This window comes from Thalassophryne amazonica, chromosome 2 (assembly GCF_902500255.1).
Source record: "Thalassophryne amazonica chromosome 2, fThaAma1.1, whole genome shotgun sequence".
Classification (NCBI taxonomy): domain Eukaryota; kingdom Metazoa; phylum Chordata; class Actinopteri; order Batrachoidiformes; family Batrachoididae; genus Thalassophryne; species Thalassophryne amazonica.
The window spans coordinates 49545509-49567755 of NC_047104.1; the positions used below are offsets into that span (position 1 = coordinate 49545509).

General features: G+C 41.1%; 1 protein-coding gene across 4 annotated transcripts in view; it reads left to right on the top strand.

Annotated features, from left to right (window-relative positions):
* The window catches only part of LOC117524144 (BTB/POZ domain-containing protein kctd15), a 97807-nt gene that overhangs the window by 21833 nt on the left and 53727 nt on the right, over window positions 1–22247 (top strand). Inside the window, exons 1-2 of one of the 4 annotated variants that reach the window (XM_034185896.1) lie at window positions 3195–3903; window positions 6159–6334. In XM_034185896.1, the coding sequence (XP_034041787.1) occupies window positions 3895–3903; window positions 6159–6334 (185 nt within the window). In that variant the 5' untranslated portion in view covers window positions 3195–3894. Of the gene's footprint in view, window positions 1–3194; window positions 3904–4095; window positions 4262–5899; window positions 6335–22247 lie in introns of those variants that run through there. The other 3 variants (XM_034185888.1, XM_034185905.1, XM_034185880.1) reach the window with 3 other exon arrangements.

The window sequence follows — 22247 nt, forward strand, 5'->3', positions numbered from 1 at the left end:
CAAACACACAGTCCATATATGAGCTAATGGCTACACACTGAAGTTCATCATTTACACTGGCAGGACTGTGACCACAAGTGAGTACGGGCTGTCATACGATGTGGTCATGAACCTGATCCAGCCATCCTCGCTTGGTACTGGGTACCACATTTACATGGACAATTTTTACATGAGTCCCAAACTGTTCATGGACTTGGCTAACATGAAGTTTGGGGCATGTGGCACATACAGAGAGAAAAGACAAGGATGCCCCGAGGGAGGGCAAATGCTCTCACAAAAAAATCTGAAAGAGGGTCTATAAGATAGATAAGAGAGGGGCCTCTGGTGTTTGTAAAGTGGATGGACACACAGGAGATGTCTGTGTGCTCAACCATCCATCATTCATTTTCAGATGAGACAGTCCGGAAAAGGATGAAGGATGAGAAGGATGGGTGCTGGACGGTGAAAGACATTCGCTGTCCCACCGCGGTGTTGGCTTATAATAAAAACCTGGGTGGAGTCGACCTATCTGCCCAGCTCATCCAGTACTACTCCGCCCATCAGAAAACTGAACGCTGGTACAGGACAGTGTTGTTGCACTTCCTTGACATTGCAAATACAAATGCATTCATCTTGCATCGTGAGATCAGCAGTGTCAAGCAAGTGCAGCCCATGACACACAAGGACTTTATGGTGGAGCTGGTGTGTTAACTGTGTGGCACAGACAAAACAGGTGTCCCACAGAACAGGAGCCAGAACCACGTTCCTGTACCAGTTGTGACAGGCACAGATCCTCACCAAAAAGCCACAAAAGGCAGATTGAGGTGCCAGCGGTGCCTTCAGTGGGCAACAAGAGGAGTGACACACTGTGGAAGTGTCAGGCCTGTGATGTGCCCCTCGGTGTTATGTTGATAGGAATTGTTTTCTTGAGTGGCACAAATCATTTGTGTTGCATCTTATTTTGACATCTGATTGTTTTGTAAATAGTTTAGCATTAGCATTTCCTGCGCTATAAGTTTTTGAAATGTACAATTTATATTTACATTCTAAATCTTATTGTGATTTGTGACTGTTTTGTAAATAACTGTACAAAAAATACCTGAAACATTTCCTGCATTTATGTAAACAGTTGTATTTAACTTTGTTTTTTTTTTGCTACATTTGTACATAGTTTTTAAAATTTACAATTTATATTTACATTTTAAGTTATGAAAATGGTTTGTTAAACAAGTTTGTGGTTTTCACAGTCAAAAAAATAAATTTTATCTACTTGGATTTTATGTTTTTGTGTGATTTTAGGTTCACCGTGTTAATGGAGTAGGTCAGAATGAATGAAAAACTGTAAAGTCACACAGGTGAGGTTGTGCTGAAAAAATGATACCAAACAAGGCCAGGTAAACACTTTTTAAAGGTAAATTATAAAGATAAAACTAAAAGTAGTCAAAAACGGCCAATTATACCCTGAACTCACAAGTGTGTCAGGTGGAAACTATGAATAACACTTGCATTAAATTGTACAGTCTTCAGTACTGAGTGGAAGATAGGGCCAATTTTTTACTCTTTTTAACTCTACCCCTTCCTCTAACCTGCACCCTAACCAACGGTTTAATTTGTTTGATCACTGCTTTTTTTAATGCCACATATCAGGTGGTTTTGACCGCAAAACCTTCTGATAATGAGCCAACAGAGCTGTTCTAGCTCCCCCACTGAAAATTTGCAAAATGTGTTGCCTTTTTCTCTTTACTCACTCAAGAGTAGTGATAAAAGTCACAGTCAAATTACATTGTCGACAATAAAATCAGCACTTTTACAATCAACTCTTACACTGAAAAAAATATACTTTGGATCAACTTAAAAAATTTTATGTAATTTGTTAGTTTTTTTTTTTTAGTTTCTCACAATGTATATTCATGATTTTGTAAAGTGACTCCAGCAGATTTAAACTGGAAACGACAATTTTCCATTAGACAATGTAAATAAGTACTTTGAATGAAGTGCACTGTGTTTCACTTTTTTCAGTGTAGAAACAACTCCAAGATGTATGTGCAAGGCTCAAAGCAAAGTTTGAAAATAACACTTCAAGAGTCAGAATTAACTCTAAAATATTTGAGAATTTGGGCAGCACAGTGGCTTAGTAGCTTTCTCACAGCAAGAAGGTCATGGGATCGATTCCCTGTGGTCTTTCTGTGTGGCATGTTCTTCCTGTGTGTGTGGGTTCCCTCCAGGTGCTCCGGCAGGTTAGGTGGATTGAAAACTTTAAATTGTCTGTAGGTGTGAATGTGTTTGTTTGTCTATATGTGGCTCTGTGACAGACTGGCGTCCTGTCCAGGGTGTACCCCACCTCATGCACTTTGAGTGCTGGGATAGGCTCCAGGGCCCCTCCTGACCCTTAACTGGAGTAAGTAGTTGAAGATGAGTGATGTCTGAGAATTTATCACTTCCGTTTTTGCTGAGCGTGGACAAAACATGGAAAGCTGCAAATGATCACTGAAAGATAAAATCCAACATAATTTTCGTATATATTGCACCCCACTGAAAATATGTTTTTGTCACATAAAAGTGCATTTTTAAAAAAGTGAAATATAGCATTTTTACTTATATGCACTTATGAATTGTAGATATTTAACAACTTGTTATTTTGTAGTGGCACACAAATATACAGACACACAAATCTAAATTCCCTATAACAGAGTTTATTATTCATTTGTGAATCAATAATAATTCTCTACACTGGTTGGCGCCAAATATCAAGAAGCGACTATAATGTGTGCGCCTCTGTGTGGTGCTGGTACAGAGTAATTACTGGGCTACATGCTGCATCAGTTATTTGCACTTATTTACCAGCAAATAAACGAACCATGCAAACACATAAATGATCCCTTTGCACTGTGACAGTCGAGCACCTGCTCCACGTCTTCTTTTGGCGCAAAAGTGGCGCACCAACACTTTTGTGTCTATGTGTGACAACAAATCGCAATGATCACTGAGAATCTTATTTTTCAAAGCTCTGGAGGGCTGCCTGCTGTCATTGCAGAGAGACGGGGTGGGGGGAGGCAATGGGCAGATATCTCCATCTAAGCCCCGCTCTATAATTGAAATGGCGCATTTGGCTGCAGGCAGGTTGTGAGGGCGCTTTGCGCAGCGTGCGTGCATTTCCATAGACGTCATTTGATTTTAATGTAGGAAGTTTGTTCCAACTCCAGACATTAAGAGGGAGAGAGAGAGAGGAGAGCAGGAAAGGAAGCACCGCGTTCAAGGATATTCTTCTTTCGTTTCCAACATTTGGTGACTTTATCAACAAGTTCCTGCGCCTTTATTGCGCGTCGTGTGCGTGAAGAACTATGGCAGCCCGGCGCGCTTTAAATTTTAAATGCAGGCAGGAGGAGACGACGGGGACAGAAATGTGTGCCTTCTAGCTGGAACTGCCCGAGGAGATGTTCACATCTGACGAAATGAACGATTCAAATCAGCTTTTTGCTGCTCTGAGTCTCTACAGCGGCTGACAGATGTCTGCTCGGTCTCACAGCTAAATACCAGAACAGTGTTGTTTTTGATATTTTTTTTAAGTTAAATCTGTGCAATCAGAATTTGTGGGGATATAGAGGGTCTATCACGTTTTCCTCCTTGAGAAAATTGCCTGGGTGAGAGAGTGGAGTTGAGCTAATTGTAGCCTAATCCCCGGCCCAGAGGCGCTCCGACAGCCCGGAGCGAGAATTTTCTTTTTTAGCTCTGCGCTCTGTTATTTAGAGACGGATTATTGGCTTTCTTCTTCTCATAACAAACCACGGAGGCAGTTTCATTTAGGCAAAAAAAGACAAGAAGAAACCGAAGCGGGATTTCAACAAGCGCGCACTTTTTTTCCTTTTTGTTTTACGCGTAATTCAACTAAGAAGTGGAAGGAGATCATCTCATCTAATGTTCAAGGTAAGGACGCCTCCCGTGCGCTTTGGTACGGAGACGCTCGGTGAGGACAGGTCGAGCCAGCAGCCTTTAAAGCCACAGAGACACTTTGAACCGTCCGACCACAACCTGTAGTGTTTTTTTTTTTTTTTTTTTTTACGAAGTAGTCTGTTCCGGATTCACACCAAACCCTTGTTTTCCCTTTTTTTTCTGGGCAGCTGTGCGGCGTCGCGCTGGAGCTGGATGGAGGTGTAGTTGCGCCGAAGTCGGGAGGCTTTTATATTATTTGATATATAGAGATTTTTTTAAGGGTATTGCAAACCACAGCTGGGACCGACCGCCTGCACGGATCTCTTCTGGATTCCCTACAATGTTCGAAACGGTAGGGCGAAAACAGGTCTTACAAAAAGCAATAAACCTTGCATTTTTACGCACGGCGCGTTTGACAGTTTTGCCTGTATCCGGTGCCGGACTGCAGGTCCAGCGAGGAAACCGTTTGCACGTGTGGCTATCAACGACTTGACCGAATAAATCAGGCTTTTTAATCGCACAGCACGAGAAAGGCGCCATATTGTGCGTTTTGGTCGAATTAAGGCTGCGCACGCACGGCGGCGTCCGTGTACGATGATGTACAGTCCTGACTGTTGGCGGGGAGGTTCATTCATTAATTAATTTTAAGGATAATCGCCCTGATAATCGATAATCAACGCAGCTCTGTGGACAGAAAGTTGGTGCCTTTTATTGTGGAATTTGAGAGAGAGAGAGAGTTTCGATTACCCGGTATTTACTCCAAAGTTTTTCCTTTTCCTGAATTTGTCCTGTAATCCGGTCGTGCTGTAATCGTATTAAACGAACATAATGCAGCTGTCTTGATCCGATCTTGACTCTGTGCCTCAGAACTCAAAAATCGGATTTGGATTTTGTTTCAGTGTGACTTTATAAAGAGGCTTGCTGATGTTCATTCATTCATCTTTTAAGTTTTTTTCCCCCTCTGCTTAATATCAAAGTTTTGGTTATTGTTTCATTCCACTGTCGCCAAGTGCTTGCTCACAGGGGGTCGTTTTGACCGTTGGGGTTTTTCCGTAATTATTGTATGGCCTTGCCTTACAATATAAGGCGCCTTGGGGCAACTGTTTGTTGTGATTTGGCGCTATATAAATAAAATTGATTGATTGATTGATTTCAACTCAAATTTGGAAGCAGCAATCGGGCCATTCGCTTTTCAATTAAGATTAAACGCATATTAATAAAGAACAAATAAAATGTCGACCTGTGCAAGGTCAGAATTTGCTCATTTTTGAACGTTAACATCTTTTTAAAAAGTGCTTCTAACCCGTTTTGGTCTTGTTTTAAGTTTGATTATTGCACCGAGGCTCTAAAACGACAATGCGTTGTTTTAACAGGCTGTTATTTGGTTAAATAGAGCTCAAGATTTTTATTTTTATTTTATTTATTTTTGTATTATTTGTTTTTGGAAAATTTGCTCAAATGGGTTTTTTAAATGTTTTTTAATGTGGATTATTTTTAAATGGAGTTAAAGCAGTTTGCGGTCCAAGTTCTGATTAATTGATTTTTTTTTTTTTTTTTTTTTTTTTTTTTTTCTTGTGACATTTTCACAAGCATCCATTGTTGGAAAAAAAAAAGATGGAGGGAAAAATAAATGAGTTTTTATTGGAAACATTTGAGTTGATGTCATTTTGGCAACGTTTAAGATGAACTGTGGGACTTGAAATGTGGCTAAAAATGAGATTTGGTGGAGGACCCGAATTTTAGACCCAAAAAAAAAAAAAACATCACAGCTTTGTGGATTGCGCTCAGGAAGGTGGCGCTGTAACTTGATCCCACGCTTGTCACGCGTGGGATCACTCCCGTGTTTGTGTCAGGCGCGCACTCCCCCCGTGTTTTCCTTGCTCTCAGATTTGTGCGTCTTGGCGCATCACGTCTAACACATAAGGCGACCTTTAATTAGAATATTGCAGCAGCAGTTTGTTTTATTCCCCTTGAGGCTGACACGTCGCACCCCCTCCTCTCTCTCTCTCTCTCTCTCTCTCTCTCTCTCTCTCTCTCTCTTCCCTCTAATAAGCATCCTCCTATCCTCGCCCGCGGTGCCGCATGAAAAGATGCAAACATAGTTAATTAGAGCGCTGGCGATATTTTGCGGACTAAATATGCGACCAGGCAGACATGGAAGTGATCTGATACCATCCGGGACGGATACTATCTGCCTCGTCGCGTAGGATCGCTGCGCTTTCATGGCTTTTCTGTACACTTGCTTTCAGGAGGGAAGAAGCATGTCACGGCTGTCTCTGACCCGGTCCCCGGTCTCTCCTCTGGCCGCTCAGGGGATCCCTCTGCCGGCTCAGCTGACCAAAGCGAACGCCCCGGTGCACATTGACGTCGGGGGCCACATGTACACCAGCAGCCTGGCGACCCTCACCAAGTGCCCAGACTCCAGGTGAGACCCCCAGTTTGGACTTTAGGGACTTGTGTTTGTAGAACAGCACAGAGATTTGAGAAGCAATGTCAGATAACAATGAAGTTTTTCCTACACTTGAAAATAAATAAGTGAACTCAATGAATATATGTAGCCCAAACTCAATTCAATTAAAGTATACTGCTTTCATGGATTTTCTGCATGTATTTCCTGTCCAAAATTGCTTTTTAGAAAAATATTTTTGAGTCTGTTAAATCTTCAGTTGGAGAGAAGTTGACATTATTATTTTCATCCTTGTCATTCACATGACACCACAGTAAAACCTGATGAGTTACTTCTACTCAGCCAAACTGATTGCCTTAAATGATTTAAGTTTAGTCAATAGTTGTGTATTAAATGTGCTGCTTCTATTCAGCATCCAAACATCATAGTTTTGAAGTATTATACACCCTTCACTCTAAATAATAAAATGCTTTATTTACTTAATCTACTTATGTCAGCTAGTCCTACAAAACATAATGTACATTTCATTCTAACACTCTGATGCAATTTGTATTTCTAAGATCTGGTTGATGTAATTAAGAAAATATAGCATTTTATTTGGTAGAGTGTTTTTTGTACGATTTCTGTGACACTCAAAAGAAATAAAATCTCTATGGATGAACTCACTCGAATTTTGTACATGATTTCCATCAAATAAATATATGTAGCCCCAACTCAGCTAAACTCTATTAGTTTGAGTTTACGCCACATGTTTTTGTTGATTGACTATCGTGTACAAAATTCAAGTGAGTTCATCCAATGAGTAATTTTTTTTCCCTTCTTTTTGGAGGGTGCACATTGCACTGTTATGAGTTAACCAATTTTTTTCACAGTTGATTTCCAAAAGTTGTTAAGTTGAATCAATCTATCAGGTTTTACAGTGTTCACCAGGCTGGAATGGCAGCCTCAGTACAGTCTGTGTTCATGGCAATCTTAATCCATAACCACTCCCAGTTTTTTGCACTTTAGATTTTAATGATGACTTTAATGCTCTTTATTTTTGATGTCATTTACATGTTTTTCACTGCTGTGTGCTGCAGCATCTGTGTAACTTTACACCCGCCTCAGAAATTAGGGATGCACTGCTCTCACTTTCACAGCACTTCATGTGTGTGTGTGTGTGTGTGTGTAATGGTCCTGATGCTTGTCATCAAAGCTGATGTGAGGCTGTTTCATATCTGATTAAAATCCAGCTCATTGGCATCTTATGTGGGGATTTACTGTCTTACATGCTGCAGTGACCACACACACACACACACACACACACACACACGCACACACACACCCGTGTGTGTGCGTGTGTGTGTGCGCGTGCCCGTGTGTCTGATTCAGTGTGAATAAGTGTTCAGTACTGTACAAATAATGTGTTTTTAAATTGGATGTCTGTTTTTAAAACATATTCATTTGTGTATTAAATGCGTATATCATACCTCAGTAAGAGTCATATTTGACACTAACGTGTATCCTCTGAATTATCAAACAAACTGAGTTTCTGTTTCCCACTTTTTCAGCTAAGATTTGGATCACAGGCGCCGTCAACTCTCACACTTCATTCAATTGTTTAGCTCCATCTACAAACTATACAACACCAGCAGAGGTGTTTGTTTTGTTTTTTGGTTTTTTCCTTTTGGTAAACATATAAAACTACCACATAATCATTCATGCCCTTTATTGATTTTTGATACTGATGCTTGAAATGTGGGAGATTTTCAGCCCGTTTCCAGGCCCCGGTGAAGCATGTCATTAATGACATCAGCTGACAGAGTCCCATGTGGGCCAACGTAAACACACACCAGGTTTTGGAAAATCTGCCAAATTGGCTACAGGAAACAATCCACATAATCCCCTGGTAATAGAAGCCTTGATATTTATAAAACGTGCTGACAGGAAATCCCTGAAAGGCTTCTTTTATTCCTGAGTGTCCCTTCATGAGAAACAAAACGCTCATGACAGAAATGAATTTATTCTAGTTTCCTAACCTCAGCTACATTGGTTATGCTTTCATGCATGCGTTTGTTTATTGAGTTTATGTAGTTATTTGTTGCAGTGTACACATGGGCGTAGGAACTGAGGGGATGGGGGTGGGAGTTGGGAGCAGGGTTCAGATCCACCACCTTTTCCTTCTTGGCATATTTTTACACTGTGTGGTTGTGATCACATTGTAAATGCAGAACATATAATGAGCTTTCATAACTCTCCATTTATCAAATCCAGATCAGTCTGTTTAAATTCACTCCAGAACTCCCAAACATGAAGCACATAATGCAATCCACAAGGTGTGCTTTTATTCTGAATGGAACTCATAGTCATTTAAGTTTTAACAGTTGTTATTTAAGCTAATTAGTGCAGTTAATTAAAGCCAAATTAATTCATGTCAAACACTGTAATAAGTAGCTTCACAGCAAGGTTTTCTTTTTTTCTTCTTCTTCTTTTTCGATGTACAGTGCATCCTGGAAAGTATTCACAGAGCTTCACTTTTTCCCACATTTTTATATTACAGCCTGATTCCAAAATGGATGAAATTCTTTTTTTCCCCTCAACAATTCTACTCACAACACCTCATAATGACAACATGACAAAAGATTTTATTTTGCAAATGTTATTAAAAATAAAAAGCTAAGAAATCACAGCCACTTTGGCAGCAATTACAGCCTCAAGTCTTCTTGAATATGATGACACAAGCTTGGTGCACCTATCTTGGGAAGTTTTGCTCATTCCTCTTTGCAGCACAACTCAAGCGTCATCAGGTTGGATGGGAGCATCGGTGCACAGCCATATTCAGATCTCTCCAGAGATGTTCAGTTGGATTCAGGTCTGGGCTCTGGCTGGACCACTCAAGGACATTCATAGAGTTGTCCTGAAGTCACTCCTTGATATCTTGGCTGTGTGCTTAGGGTCATTGTTCTGCTGAAGATGAACCGTCACTCCAGTCTGAGGTCAAGAGCGCTCTGGAGCAGGTTTTTATCCATGATTGTCTGTACATTGCTGCATTCATATTTGAACCTCAGTCCTGACTAGTCTCCTAGTTCCTACTGTTGAAAAACATCCCCACAGCATGATGCTGCCACCTTCATGCTTCACTGTAGGGATGGTGCCATGGTTTCCTCCAAACATGATGCTGACATTCATACCAAAGAGTTCAATCTTTGTCTCATCAGACCAGAGAATTTTGTTTCTCAAGGTCTGAGAGTCCTTCAGGTGCATTTTGTCAAACTCCAGGTGGGCTGTCATGTGCCTTTTACTAAGTAGTGGTTCCGTCTGGCCACTCTACCATACAGGCCTGATTGGTGGATTGCTGCAGAGATGGTTGTCCTTCGGGAAGGTTCTCCTCTCACCACAGAGGAATGCTGGAGCTCTTACAGAGTGACCATCAGGTTCTTGGTCACCTCCCTGACTAAGCCCTTCTCCCCCAATCACTCAATTTAGACTGGCGGCCAGCTCAAGGAAGAGTCCTGTTGGATCCAACCTCTTCCATTTATGGATGATGGAGGCCACTGTGCTCATTGGGGACCTTCAAAGCAGCAGATTTGTGCCTCGAGACAATCCTGCCTTGGAGGTCTACAGATAGTTCCTTTGACTTCATGCTTGGTTTGTGCTCTGACGTGCAGTCGGGCCCTTATGTAGACAGGTGTGTGCCTTTCCAAATCATGTCCAGTGAAATAATTTACCCCAGATGGACTCCAACTAAGTTGTAGAAACATCTCAAGAATTATCAGTTGAAACAGGATGCACCTGAGCTCAATTTTGAGGTTCATGGCAAAGACTGTGATACTTACGTACATGTGATTTCTTAGAGTTGTTATTTTTAATAAATTTGCAAAAATTTTAAACAAAACTTTTTTCATGTTGTCGTTATGGGGTGTTGTGTATAGAATTTTGAGGGGGAAAATTAATTTAATCCATTTTGGAATAAGGCTGTAACATAAAATGTGTAAAAAGTGAAGTGCTGTGAATACTTCTGATATGCACTCTACTTGGCTGGTGCTAACTTTGTTTGCAACATATTTTTTTACAACTACAACACCAAAATTAAATAAATAACATCTTAATTTTTTTGTGTTTGATATAATAACAGTAATAAATAATAATAATACATTAATTACAATTTTACACTACACATACACACAACACACAGTCCATGATTGGAAGGTTTTGGAGGAAATGTATTGTCCAGTTTTTTTAAACCTTGAAAAAGGTGGGAATGGACAAGAAAGGAAACTTACATTTTCTATTACATTTTACAAATACAAGTATGTGTTTTCTTGTTGGGCCTTGGCGGAACACTGCACTCTACCGAGTACCCTTTTAGTTTCTCCTTCTTGCCGCAGGTTTGTGCATCGGCCTGAGAAGATATGTTGTGTCTCACTCTCTGTCTCCTCCCACAGCTGTGTTTTGTGGCCTTTACACAATCACAACTGTTTGGTGTCATTGATTCCATTAAAACCTGTCAGGAAGTTGTTGATATTGCCCTATTTTTTCCTTAAAATCTTATCAGGTGTGTTGTTGTGTTACTGGGGTGTAGACTTACAAAGAAGTTATTCACAGTGGAAATAAAGACAGAATTTGATGGGAATGCAGTCATTTCACGGACACTGAACGGTAATTTTACAGTGAAAGTCAAAACTGGAGAGTGTTGGTGTCTGTTTTTCATACATGCTCCTTTGCTCTATCTCTCTCATTTTCTCTTCTTTTCTCACTGTGACGCTCACACACACACAATACGCATGCACGCACGCACAGCACGCACACACACACACACACACACCACACAAACACACATCTTTCTCTCTCTCTGTCGGTGCAGTTGGCCTCGGGGCTACGCTTTCCACTGGAGCCCGCGGAAGGAGGGGCCCCTTTTGTGTGAATTAGGATAATGGCTGACAGCAGAAAGCAAAGCGATTACACCGACTCTGCCGCGCCCGTGCAGCATTTTGGCCTTGTCCGCTCAGCAGTGCCGAACAGTTGACAACTTAAAGAAGAGGGCTGAAGAATTTAAAGTTGATGATTACTTTTAATAGATTGGTCCTTAAATAATGCAGTGTGCCAAGAGAAAGTTAGTCTAGTAACTAATGTGCGGTTATCTGTCTTCCTCTGTGAGGGCCATATTAAGGGACAGGGGTCATGAAACATTGATGCACACTCTGTGCGGAAGACAGCCTCAGCAGTCACTCGAACAGAAGCCGAGGAAATTACGGAAAATGTTCCACAGAGGAGGAAACTATTTGAAAGGACTGCTGGACATTTTTCTCTCGGAAAAGAAGTCTTCTGTGTCCAGAAATGAGAAATTTCTACTTGCTTCACGCTCGCTTACTGCAGTCTGAGTGTAATTATTTTGAATTCGCCATAATTAATGTGACAAACAGTGAAATTTCCTGTTAACCTTCTCGGAAATCCAACGGGCCCTTTAAATCTTGCGTCATTTGATGATAAGACGTCTTAGATGTTTGATAATAGATTTAAGTGGCTCAAGTGCAGCCTCTGTGGTGCTGAAAGTATAACAAATTTGAGTTTAAAACCCTGACAAAACATAACCAGGGGAGGTGATGCTCTAGTGGTTAAGGTGTTGGGCTTAAGACCAGAAGATCATGGGTTCAAATCCCCGCCTGACTGGAAAATCACTAAGGGCCCTTGGGCAAGGCCTTTAATCCCCTATTGCTCCCGGTGTGTAGTGAGCGCCTTGTATGGCAGCACCCTGACATCGGGGTGAATGTGAGGCATAACTGTAAGCGCTTTGAGCGTCTGATGCAGATGGAAAAGCGCTATATAATGCAGTCCATTTACCATTTACCATAACCAGTTCTCTGTGTCTTTATTTAAGTAGTTCAAAAAGGTTTTTTTTATGTTTGAAAATTTATTTTAAAAAAAAGAAACTAAGAAATCGCATGTACATAAGAATTCACACCCTTTGCTCAATACTTTGTTGATGCACCTTTGGCAGCAATTACAGCCTCAAGTCTTCTTGAATATGATGTCACAAGCTTGGCGAATCTACCTTTGGGCAGTTTTGCCCATTCCTCTTGGAGCACCTCTCAAGCTCCATCAGGTTGGATGGGGAGTGTCGGTGCACAGACATTTTCAGATCTCTCCAGAGAGGTTCAATTGGATTCAGGTCTGGGCTCTGGCTGGGCCACTCAAGGACATTCACAGAGTTTCCTGAAGCCACTCCTTTGATATCTTGGCTGTGTGCTTAGGCTCATTGTCCTTCTGAAGATGAACCGCGCCCCAGTCTGAGGTTTTCATCCAGGATGGTCTCTGTACATTGCTGCATTCATCTTTCCCTCAATCCTGACTAGGTCTCCCAGTTCCTGTCACTGAAAAACATCCCAAAGCATGATGCTGCCACCACCATGCTTCACTGTAGGGATGGTGCCTGGTTTCCTCTAAACATGACATCTTTCCCTCAATCCTGACTAATCTCATCAGTTCACAGTTCTCGCAGTCCTTGATTTTAACACTGTAAATCCCTTTTGATCTATATTTTGTATTATATTTAACTTATGAAAAGTCAATTCTAACAGGACTTTGACCTTGAAATTTTTTCCAAGGTAAAAAGTTGTGGAATTGTAAACTAGTATTGGCAGAGGTTTGTGCAGCTCTAGTTATTAGTATTATTGTTGTTGTTATTTTAATGAGCCTTTAACTGGAATAAGTGGGGTCAGAAAATTAGTGAATGGCTATATAACCACTGATGAATCATCAATGTTCTCCTGTGTTAGCTTGGATTCCGTCCAGGTGCTCCAGCTTCCTCCCACTCCAACGGGTTGCGGGTGGGTGGGGGGTGCTTAAAACCTTTCCACAGTGTTGCAGCTCTCTAATGTCGGAGATCATGTTTTCCTCAAACTCAAGCCAAACACTAAAGTTGCTGATCTGCACACAAGAGTGCATATGTTCAGCATAGCGTTAATATGTTCTTATTTGCTGTCACGTGTTCCGTGTATGTGCTTATTGCAGTTTTCTTCGAAAAAAAAAAATCCATATAGACTAATATTAAGCAACAGAGCCTTACGTGATGACATTTATTCTCAGGGAACTCTGTAGAAGATTTTTGTTGCTGGTGCTGAGTTAATATTGAACTCTAAAACAAATTGCAGGAAGAGTGAAACCTGCTGCAAACCGTCACATGTTATTCTCTACAGCCACGAGATGTGGAGAATTAAATTCATATTTCGTGTTTTGAAACTCAAGGACCCCTCGGGACATACTGCGCTATGTTTACGTGTAGTTTTAACTTTGTTGGGTTCCAAGCAGGACAGAGGCAGTGAGGAACAGAACATTCCCTGCCATCGTTTTGCTGACTGGCTGGTGATTGAACCTATGACACTCCGATCATAAGTCCATTTCGTTTCAGGTGTTGCATGTTCTTCTTCGCTGTCGCCTCATTATGAGCCGGTTTGCTGGAAGCGGCAGTCGGTGTGTTTCACCAATCTAGACCGCATCTTCAACCAGTCCGAGCAGATATACCTGCACAGGATGGATCCTCCCACCTCCGGCAGACTTGTCCGTACGCCAGCACGGAGCCGCTGCCGGCTTACTGCCAGATATTGCCCACCGTACTGCCCTGCTGCCTGGCCTCACTTGGCACTGCCGGGGTGGAAGATCTGAGCTGTTCTTGTCCTTGATAACCTCCAAACACCCACCAGCTCCCTCTCTCTCTGACTGTCCTTCTCTTCCTCTCTAGTTCTGCTTTGCTTTTTTGTCTCTCACTCTCTTTCTGTTTGCATTCATTCCTTCATCTTTCTCTGACACCTCTTCATTCTTTTTGCCCTCTACCGTTATCTCTTATTTATCTCAGTCTTCTGTTTTTGCTTCTTTCTTGCAGGGTTGAGCTTCCTGTCGGTTTCTCCCTTCTACCTGTTTAAACCCCCCCAATTCAAGATTTACACAAGGGGGTAAATGAGACCAAACAGACTGAACGAAGAGAGAACGAGGGAGAAAGAGAGAGGGGGGAGGAGGGAGTTGAAGAGAGAGAAAGAAAAAGAAAAACAGGCAGCATTTTAATTGCTTTTTTAAAAAGTGGAGATGAAAAACAGAGTTTAGCCTGCAGGGGTATGGTGAAATTCTAGCTGAAGAATTGCAAGACCATATGAGAAAGGAAGACCTCGGGCCAAACAGGGAGATGAGTATTGGTTTTTTATAAAGCATTTGCATCGATTTCCAGAGAGAAAGCGAGTAAGGGAGACAGAGAAGGATGGAAAGAAGGAAGGAGAGAAAGGATGGCAGGAAGGCAGAGAAAGAGGGAAAAGCATCTTTGCTTCGTTCGTACAGTCAAAGAAAGGAAACAGGACAGACGTCACGCAACACCTTCAGCGTTAAATACGTGATTAACGTGACAAAGCGTGCAGGTGAAATTCTAAAAGTCAACAACAGCTGTTTTTTTGGTTGACCTTCCAGTGCTGACACTCTGGGCATGTGCATGTTGGATGTCTGCAGATGCAGGTGAGAGGTTTCTGTGAGAGGTTTGTGCATGTCACTGTTCATTTCTTAGACTCTCGCATACATACGTGTTTCCTCATAGGTGCAAACGTAGCGGTGGCCTTTTTGGCCACTAGACCGTTGACTATACACCTGAAATCAACTGACAGTTAAGGTTATTTTGAGCTACATGTAACTTCAATCAATCATCAATCAATTTTTTTTTATATAGCGCCAAATCACAACAAACAGTTGCCCCAGGCGCTTTATATTGTAAGGCAAGGCCATACAAGCAGCCATATGTTAGATAAAAGCAGCACCTGCTCCTAATTTTCCATCATACATGTGATGATAAGATTATTTCCACATATGCAGCAGATTACACCCACCCCCTGTGTAAGTCTTATCAGTTATTACCTTCAAGTCACTGTTATGATGTCATCTTGTCCAAGAAAAACATATACTACAACTCCTTTATTCCCACTGTTTAGAGGGGTTTTCAATCACGTGGACCGATTTGCTGGCAGGACAGGTGCCGTCTCCATTCTGGATTACAAGGAGGCTGGTGCGTGATAGAAAAATGTAGAGAATGTGCGGTTATTACGATGCTGTTAAATCCTCGAGATAAAGCTATTTATCATGATAGATGTGTAGCAGTTGATTCAGTGGATCCGTATTCTTATACCAGATAGTGAATTAAGTGTTGATGTACGAACTGGCCGACCGTGTCACACTGCGATATTGTGAACTAGGAAGCTGGCGACCAGGTCAGCCTCGCCGGCCTCCTGCAAGAGCATCCAGCGGAGCTCTGAAAGCGAGGTCGTCTTGAGTCCTGAGCGATTTCTCACCCAAACAGGCGCTGGAAGGGCAGCTTGTGGATCAGCAGCTCGGTGCTCGAGGACCACAATGTAAATAAGCAATCCGGATTGGAAGCGTTCTTTGTTTAGCTTATATAATTTTATTGCCGAATATAATTATAATATAGGTAATATTATAATAAAACAGTGGATTTTCTGGTAGCGCGGATCTCTCTCAGCGCCATGGTGCCATGAGGCTTCTTCACATCAACGTTGAAGTTTCTGCAATTGTTCGCCAAATGCCGTAGCGTATCACAGCGGCCACCACGTCGTAATCCAGAATGGCCGCGGGACACAAAATGATGTGACGAGTACGTCACATGAAAACCCTCTATAGAACCTAAAATTAACAGCAAGACCCCCGTATCAAAATCACTGTCATTTACTGTAAGCACAAGGCCAATTTGCACACATTAGCAGCATAAGTATTTTATTATTTTTATTCTGTTTTGGCACGGCTACTTTTATTTTGTTGGAGAAATGCATCCTTTATGTTACTGTCTGGTTTTTGCTTTGTAGTTGAGCCACACTGAAGATGATTTTCTGTTATGACAGACAGTAAAGTTTTCTGATTCTGATTCAGATCTGCAGGAGGCATACACGTCTATGGTTATTATCCTGTGCAGCAAAGTTCACCATATTACCCTCATTATATATGGAGCTAAATCCAGGCCATATTTTTTTCAATCTTTTTTATTTCAGATTACAAACTTTGGCCTGGATGTGTGAGTGAGACCAAATGAATGTGGGAGGCAGAATACATATGTGAGACAAAAATACATGTATGTGTGAGTATAGACCAGGGGTGGGCAACGAAGGCAGAGATACATTAGGTTTTCCTTGCAACCAACCAATCACCTCAGCAGGTGGGTTTGCTGATGAGCTTCTCCTCTGAACATAACACCTAATTGTCAATGAAATCACCTGCTGAGGTGATTGGTAGAAAGTGAAACCTGCAGTGCCCTTCATGGCACATGAATGCCCACCCCGCTATAGATTATGTGCTGTATGTGTGAGGGAGAATAAATATGCAAATGTATGTGATGGAGCATATATGTATGGTATATGTGTGTGGGAGTCAAAATACATGTGTGTATATATATATAAAAATACATGTGTGTATATATGTCAAAATACGTGTGTGTGTGTGTGTGTGTGTGTGTGTGTGTGTGTGTGTGTGTGTGTGTGTGTGTGTGTGTGTGTGTGTGTGTGTGTGTGTGTGGTGGGCACAGTGGTGGGCACAGCTAGCCAAAAAGTTAGCTTTGATAACCATTAATCAGATAACTGAAAAGTTATCTTTTATGACAATAAACCGATAAATTGCTAAAAAAAAATGTATCTTTATTACAGATAACTGATAACCAATAACTATTAGTATTGATTTGGATGCGGTCACCATCCGATTTCACTGTCGGCATCTGACAAACCAGTTTAACTTTAAGCACCGCAGGGGCTGCTGGGTAAATTCAACGATCACAACACAAAGAACGCATAAAAAATGAATAAACAAAAAAATAAAACCCCAAACACTGTCATCATCTTTCAAAAGCAGTAAAACACAGTATTAGAAGTCACAGTTTATCTCGATATTAGATAAACCGTCATTTACGAACTAAAGCTGCTGCTTTTTTCACAACGCTTTCACCCTGCGGTTTAAACAACCGAAATACATCCATTAATGCATTAATTGGCAGAGCAAAATACACGTAGTGAATATAAATTCTTACCTGTTAGTTTCAGTGGGATTCATCTGAATAAATAATCCACATAAAGCATCCTTTTTTAAAATCCAAACAGTGTTGAAACGTGAAGAAAAGTTCCTCCCTCTGTACACACAGCTGCACCATGAGAGCTCCTCTCCCCCACCGAGTCTTGGCGATTAAATTACAGCCACAAAAAATAAAATAATGTTAAAATTAGTCTGTTTTGTTTTTGTGTCGAGTGGGCGGAGTCACTGTAACATCCAAAGAGAACCTGAACTACACTACCCACAATGCTCCCTGCGTTGACCGGCCACATTTTGCGCTTAATGATGACATCATCAACAAGCCACAGGCAGCCAGTCTGCTCAGTGGCTATGAACACACCATAAATGGAATACGTGGTGTGTCCATAAAGTAACGGTCCTTTTTATTTTTTTTAAAAACTATATGGATGTCATTCATATGTTTTTACGTCAGACATGCTTGAACCCTCGTGCGCATGTGTGAGTTTTTCCACGCCTGTCGGTGACGTCATTCGCCTGTGAGCACGCCTTGTGGAAGGAGTGGTCACGCCCCCTCGTCGAATTTTCATTGTCTGGAAATGGCGGAATGAAAAGGACTTTTTTCCATCAGAATTTTTTCAGAAGCTGTTAGAGATTGGCACCTGGAAACCATTCGAAAAGTTATCTGGCTTTTGGTGAAAATTTTACGGGCTTCACAGAGAATAAGGACTTTAACTACAGCTTTAAGGACCCCTTAAGGACGGTCGGTGCGCCGCGCTCCGAGCTGCGACGTCGCGGCACAAACCACTGGATCATTTGTAAGCTGATGGCTCTGTGGATACGAGACCATCGTGTGCTCTTTCTCTGGTTATCACAAGAGCTGGACATCAGCCCATTTTCCAGCAGATTTCACTTTTAACAAGAGATTTTGTCATGGAAAGCCGTGCGGAGGCTTCGCGCGTCACGACCGATTCGCTGATGAAGCGAGACAAAGGAACACCTCCGTTTCGGAGTGTTAGAGGACAAGTTTGGACATGTCTATCTCGGCTTTCAGTGCTTAACAGTCGAGTGAGTATAAGAGAACTGTGGAGAGCTGGACATGTGATAACCAGAGAAAGAGCACACGACGGTCTCGTATCCACAGAGCCATCAGCTTAGAAATGATCCAGTGGTTTGTGCCGCGACGTCGCAGCTCGGAGCGCAGCGCACTAACTGTCCTTAAAGCTGTAGCTAAAGTACTTATTCTCTGTGAAGCCCGTAAAATTTTCATCAAAGCCAGATAACTTTTTCGAATGGTTTCCAGGTGCCAGTCTCTAACAGCTTCTGAAAAATTCTGATGGAAAAAAAAGTCCTTTTCATTCCGCCATTTCCAGACAATGAACCAGACAATTTTTTCCAGACAACATTTCCAGACAATGAAGGACCGTTACTTTATTGACAGACCTCGTAAAATGTTGATTTTAGGGTTTACAAAACATTTTTGACCGTTAAACTTTACCAGCAAAGAAAATGTTATCGGACTGAAAGTTATCAGAAATAAATTTATCAGAAGATAATTGGTCTGATGATGGTTTTAAAACTTATCTGAAAAGCTAATCTGATAGCAAAAACATTAGCTTCAATAATTATTTGCTATCAGATTAGCTGAACTGTGCTCACCACTGTGTGTGTGTATATATATATATATATATATATATATATATATATATATATATATATATATATATATATATATATATATATATATATATATATATATATATATATATATATATATTGTTTTGTGCAAATATTTGCTCATTTTGAAATGGATGGCTGCAACACATTTCAAAAAAGCTGGGACAGTGGTATGTTTACCACTGTGTTACATCACCTTTCCTTCTAACAACACTCAGTAAGTGTTTGGGAACTGAGGACACTAATTGTTGAAGTTTTGTAGGTGGAATTCTTTCCCATTCTTGCTTGATGTACGACTTCAGTTGTTCAATAGTCCGGGGTCTCCATAGTCGTATTTTGTGCTTCATAATGCGCCACACATTTTCAATAGGCGACAGGTCTGGACTGCAGGCAGGCCAGTCTAGTACCCGCACTCTTTTACTATGAAGCCACGCTGCTAACACGTGCAGAATGTGGCTTGGCATTGTCTTTGCCGTAATAAGCAGGGACGTCCCTGAAAAAGATGTTGCTTGGATGGCAGCATGTGTTGCTCCAAAACTTGGATGTACCTTTCAGAATTGTTAGTGCCATCACAGATGTGTAAGTTGCCCATAGCCGTGGGCACTAACACACTCCCATACCATCACAGATGCAGGCTTTTAAACTTTGCACTGGTAACATTCTGGATGGTCTTTTTCCTCTTTTGTCCAGAGAACACAACGTGATGATGATTTCCAAAACAATTTGAAATGTGGACTCATCAGACCACAGCACTCTTTTCCACTTTGCATCTGTCCATTCAAATGAGCTCAGGCCCAAAGAAGGCGGTGCGTTTCTGGATGTTGTTGATGTATGGCTTTCACTTTGCATGATAGACTTTTAACTTGCACTTGTAGATGTAGCGACAAACTGTGTTAACTGACAGTGTTTTTCTGAAGTGTTCCTGAGCCCACACGGTAAGATCCTTTACACAGTGATGTCGGTTTTTAATGCAGTGCTGCCTGAGGGATCGAAGGTCACGGGCATTCAGTGTTGGCTTTCAGCTTTGCCGCTTACGCGTAGAAAGCTCTCCAGATTTTCTGAATCTTCTGATTATATTATGGACTGTAGATGATGGAATCGCTAAATTCCTTGCAATTGAACATTGAGAAACATTGTTCTTAAACTGTTGGACTATTTTTTCACACAGTTGTTCACAAAGTGGTGATCTTCACCCATCTTTGCTTGTGAATGGCTGAGCCTTTTGGGATGCTCCTTTTATACCCAATCATGACACTCACCTATTTCCAGTTAGGTGTTCTCTGAGCATTCACCAACTTTCCCACACTTTTTGTTGCCCCCTCCCAACTTTTTTGAAATGTGTTCCAGGCATCCATTTCAAAATGAGGAAATATTTGCACAAAACAACAAAGTTTATCAGTTTGAACATTAAATATCTGTCTTTGTGGTGTATTCAATTGAATATAGGTTGAAGAGGATTTGCAAATCATTGTATTATGTTTTTATTTACATTTTACACAACGTCCCAACTTCATTGGAATTGGGGTTGTAGTTAAACTATCCAGATTAATTTGGTTTATAAATCAAAACCATAAGTCAATCCTGCATTCCTTTTGAGGACTTCTGCCTCACGGCTGGACCGCTGTATGCTGTGAAGAGAAATTAGCTTTTTTTTTTGTACCAGCCTGGTGGCCAGGCCACTTCTGCTGGGGTAGAGTTGTGCTTAGCTCCTCTCAACTGCCTGGCTGCTGCAAAATACATAGCAGACAGGAGCCAATGTGTATCATTTTAGGGTTTATAAATGTTTTTCACCACTACCAACTATGTAAAAAAAACATTAACAGACTAAATTAGCAGAACTAAATTTAGCAGAAGCTAATTGGTCCGCTGATGGTTTTTAAAGTTAGCTGAAAAGCTAATCCACAAACAAAAAGTTAGCTTTGCTAATTAGCGGTTAGTGGATTAGCAGAGTGTGTGTGTGTGTGTGTGTGTGTGTGTGTGTGTGTGTGGTGTGTGTGTGTGTGTGTGTGTGTGTGTGTGTGTGTGTGTGTGTGTGTGTGTGTGTGTGTGTGTGTGTGTGTGTGTGTGTATATATATATAGAGAGAGAGAGGGAGAGTTGGTTTTTATATATATATAGTTTGTAGGAGTCTGAGTCTAAAAATGATTTGTGGTTAGCAGGTCCCACCACAGTAGTTTTTTCTTTGTCCAACACTTTTATAGGAAGCTGTTGCTGTGATTAAAACAACTGATTATATCAAAATAATGATAGTAAAAGTAACTCTGCCAAGAGCTGTTTACGAGGAGGAAGGTGGAGACGTGCAGGGAAACTATTAAAATATTTGATGCAGAGTGCAGTCAGTCAGTAGTGTGGTACGTTTCCACTGCACCCACCTTTCAGGTTGATAGAGTTTTATTCAAAAACAGACTTTGGAGATCAGCATTCAAGGTGTTAATTCACTCACGTTTCACAAAATAACAACACAGGGTACTCACGTCTGTGTGCTGAAACTCAGAATTTTAATTAACAAAAATGGATATTTGCTGGTTTGGAAATGAGCAAACAGAGATTGTTTGGTGCCTTGGTGAGATTATTGGGCCGGTAAGAGAGATACCCGTAGGAAAGAGGCAGAAAAATCACACAAAGCGCAGAGAAATGAGTATCTGTCCTGGGGTATCTGGAGGCACAGCGCCAACACGGCGTGATGAAAGTTTAAAGATAACAGCCATTTGCAGTCTTTGCTTTGATGAGCCCCTGTAGTGGACTGCGGATGAGCTCTGAATATTGTAGAACATCAGTGGAAAGGGTTAACCACGGGACGCCAGGCAGCAACAAGCAACAAGTCTCTTTTTATTATACAAAATTCTTCTGAATATTTCATAAACGCTTAAAAGCAAGAATTAGACTTTTTAGCTGTAATTAGAATTCTCGCCATTGAACCTCATTGGGATTAATGTTTTGTTTGCCGCCTTAATTGCCAGTTTCTTTACAAAATGTGCTTTGAACTATGCTTTTAAATATGAAGGATAAGAATCTGTAGTTTAATATATATTTGAAGGTTGTAGTCTGCAAAAATACAACTGGAGAGACAAACCGAAAAGTACAAAACAATTCTTTGATGCCACCCACTGAAATCACAAAGTGATTAATCTGTCCGGGGAAGAAAAATTATTTTAATTATGTATTTTAATAACTATGTATTTAAGTTATTTGTAAAGAAAAAATCACATATTTGGACTTATTCCAGTCTTTCTTTCACATGT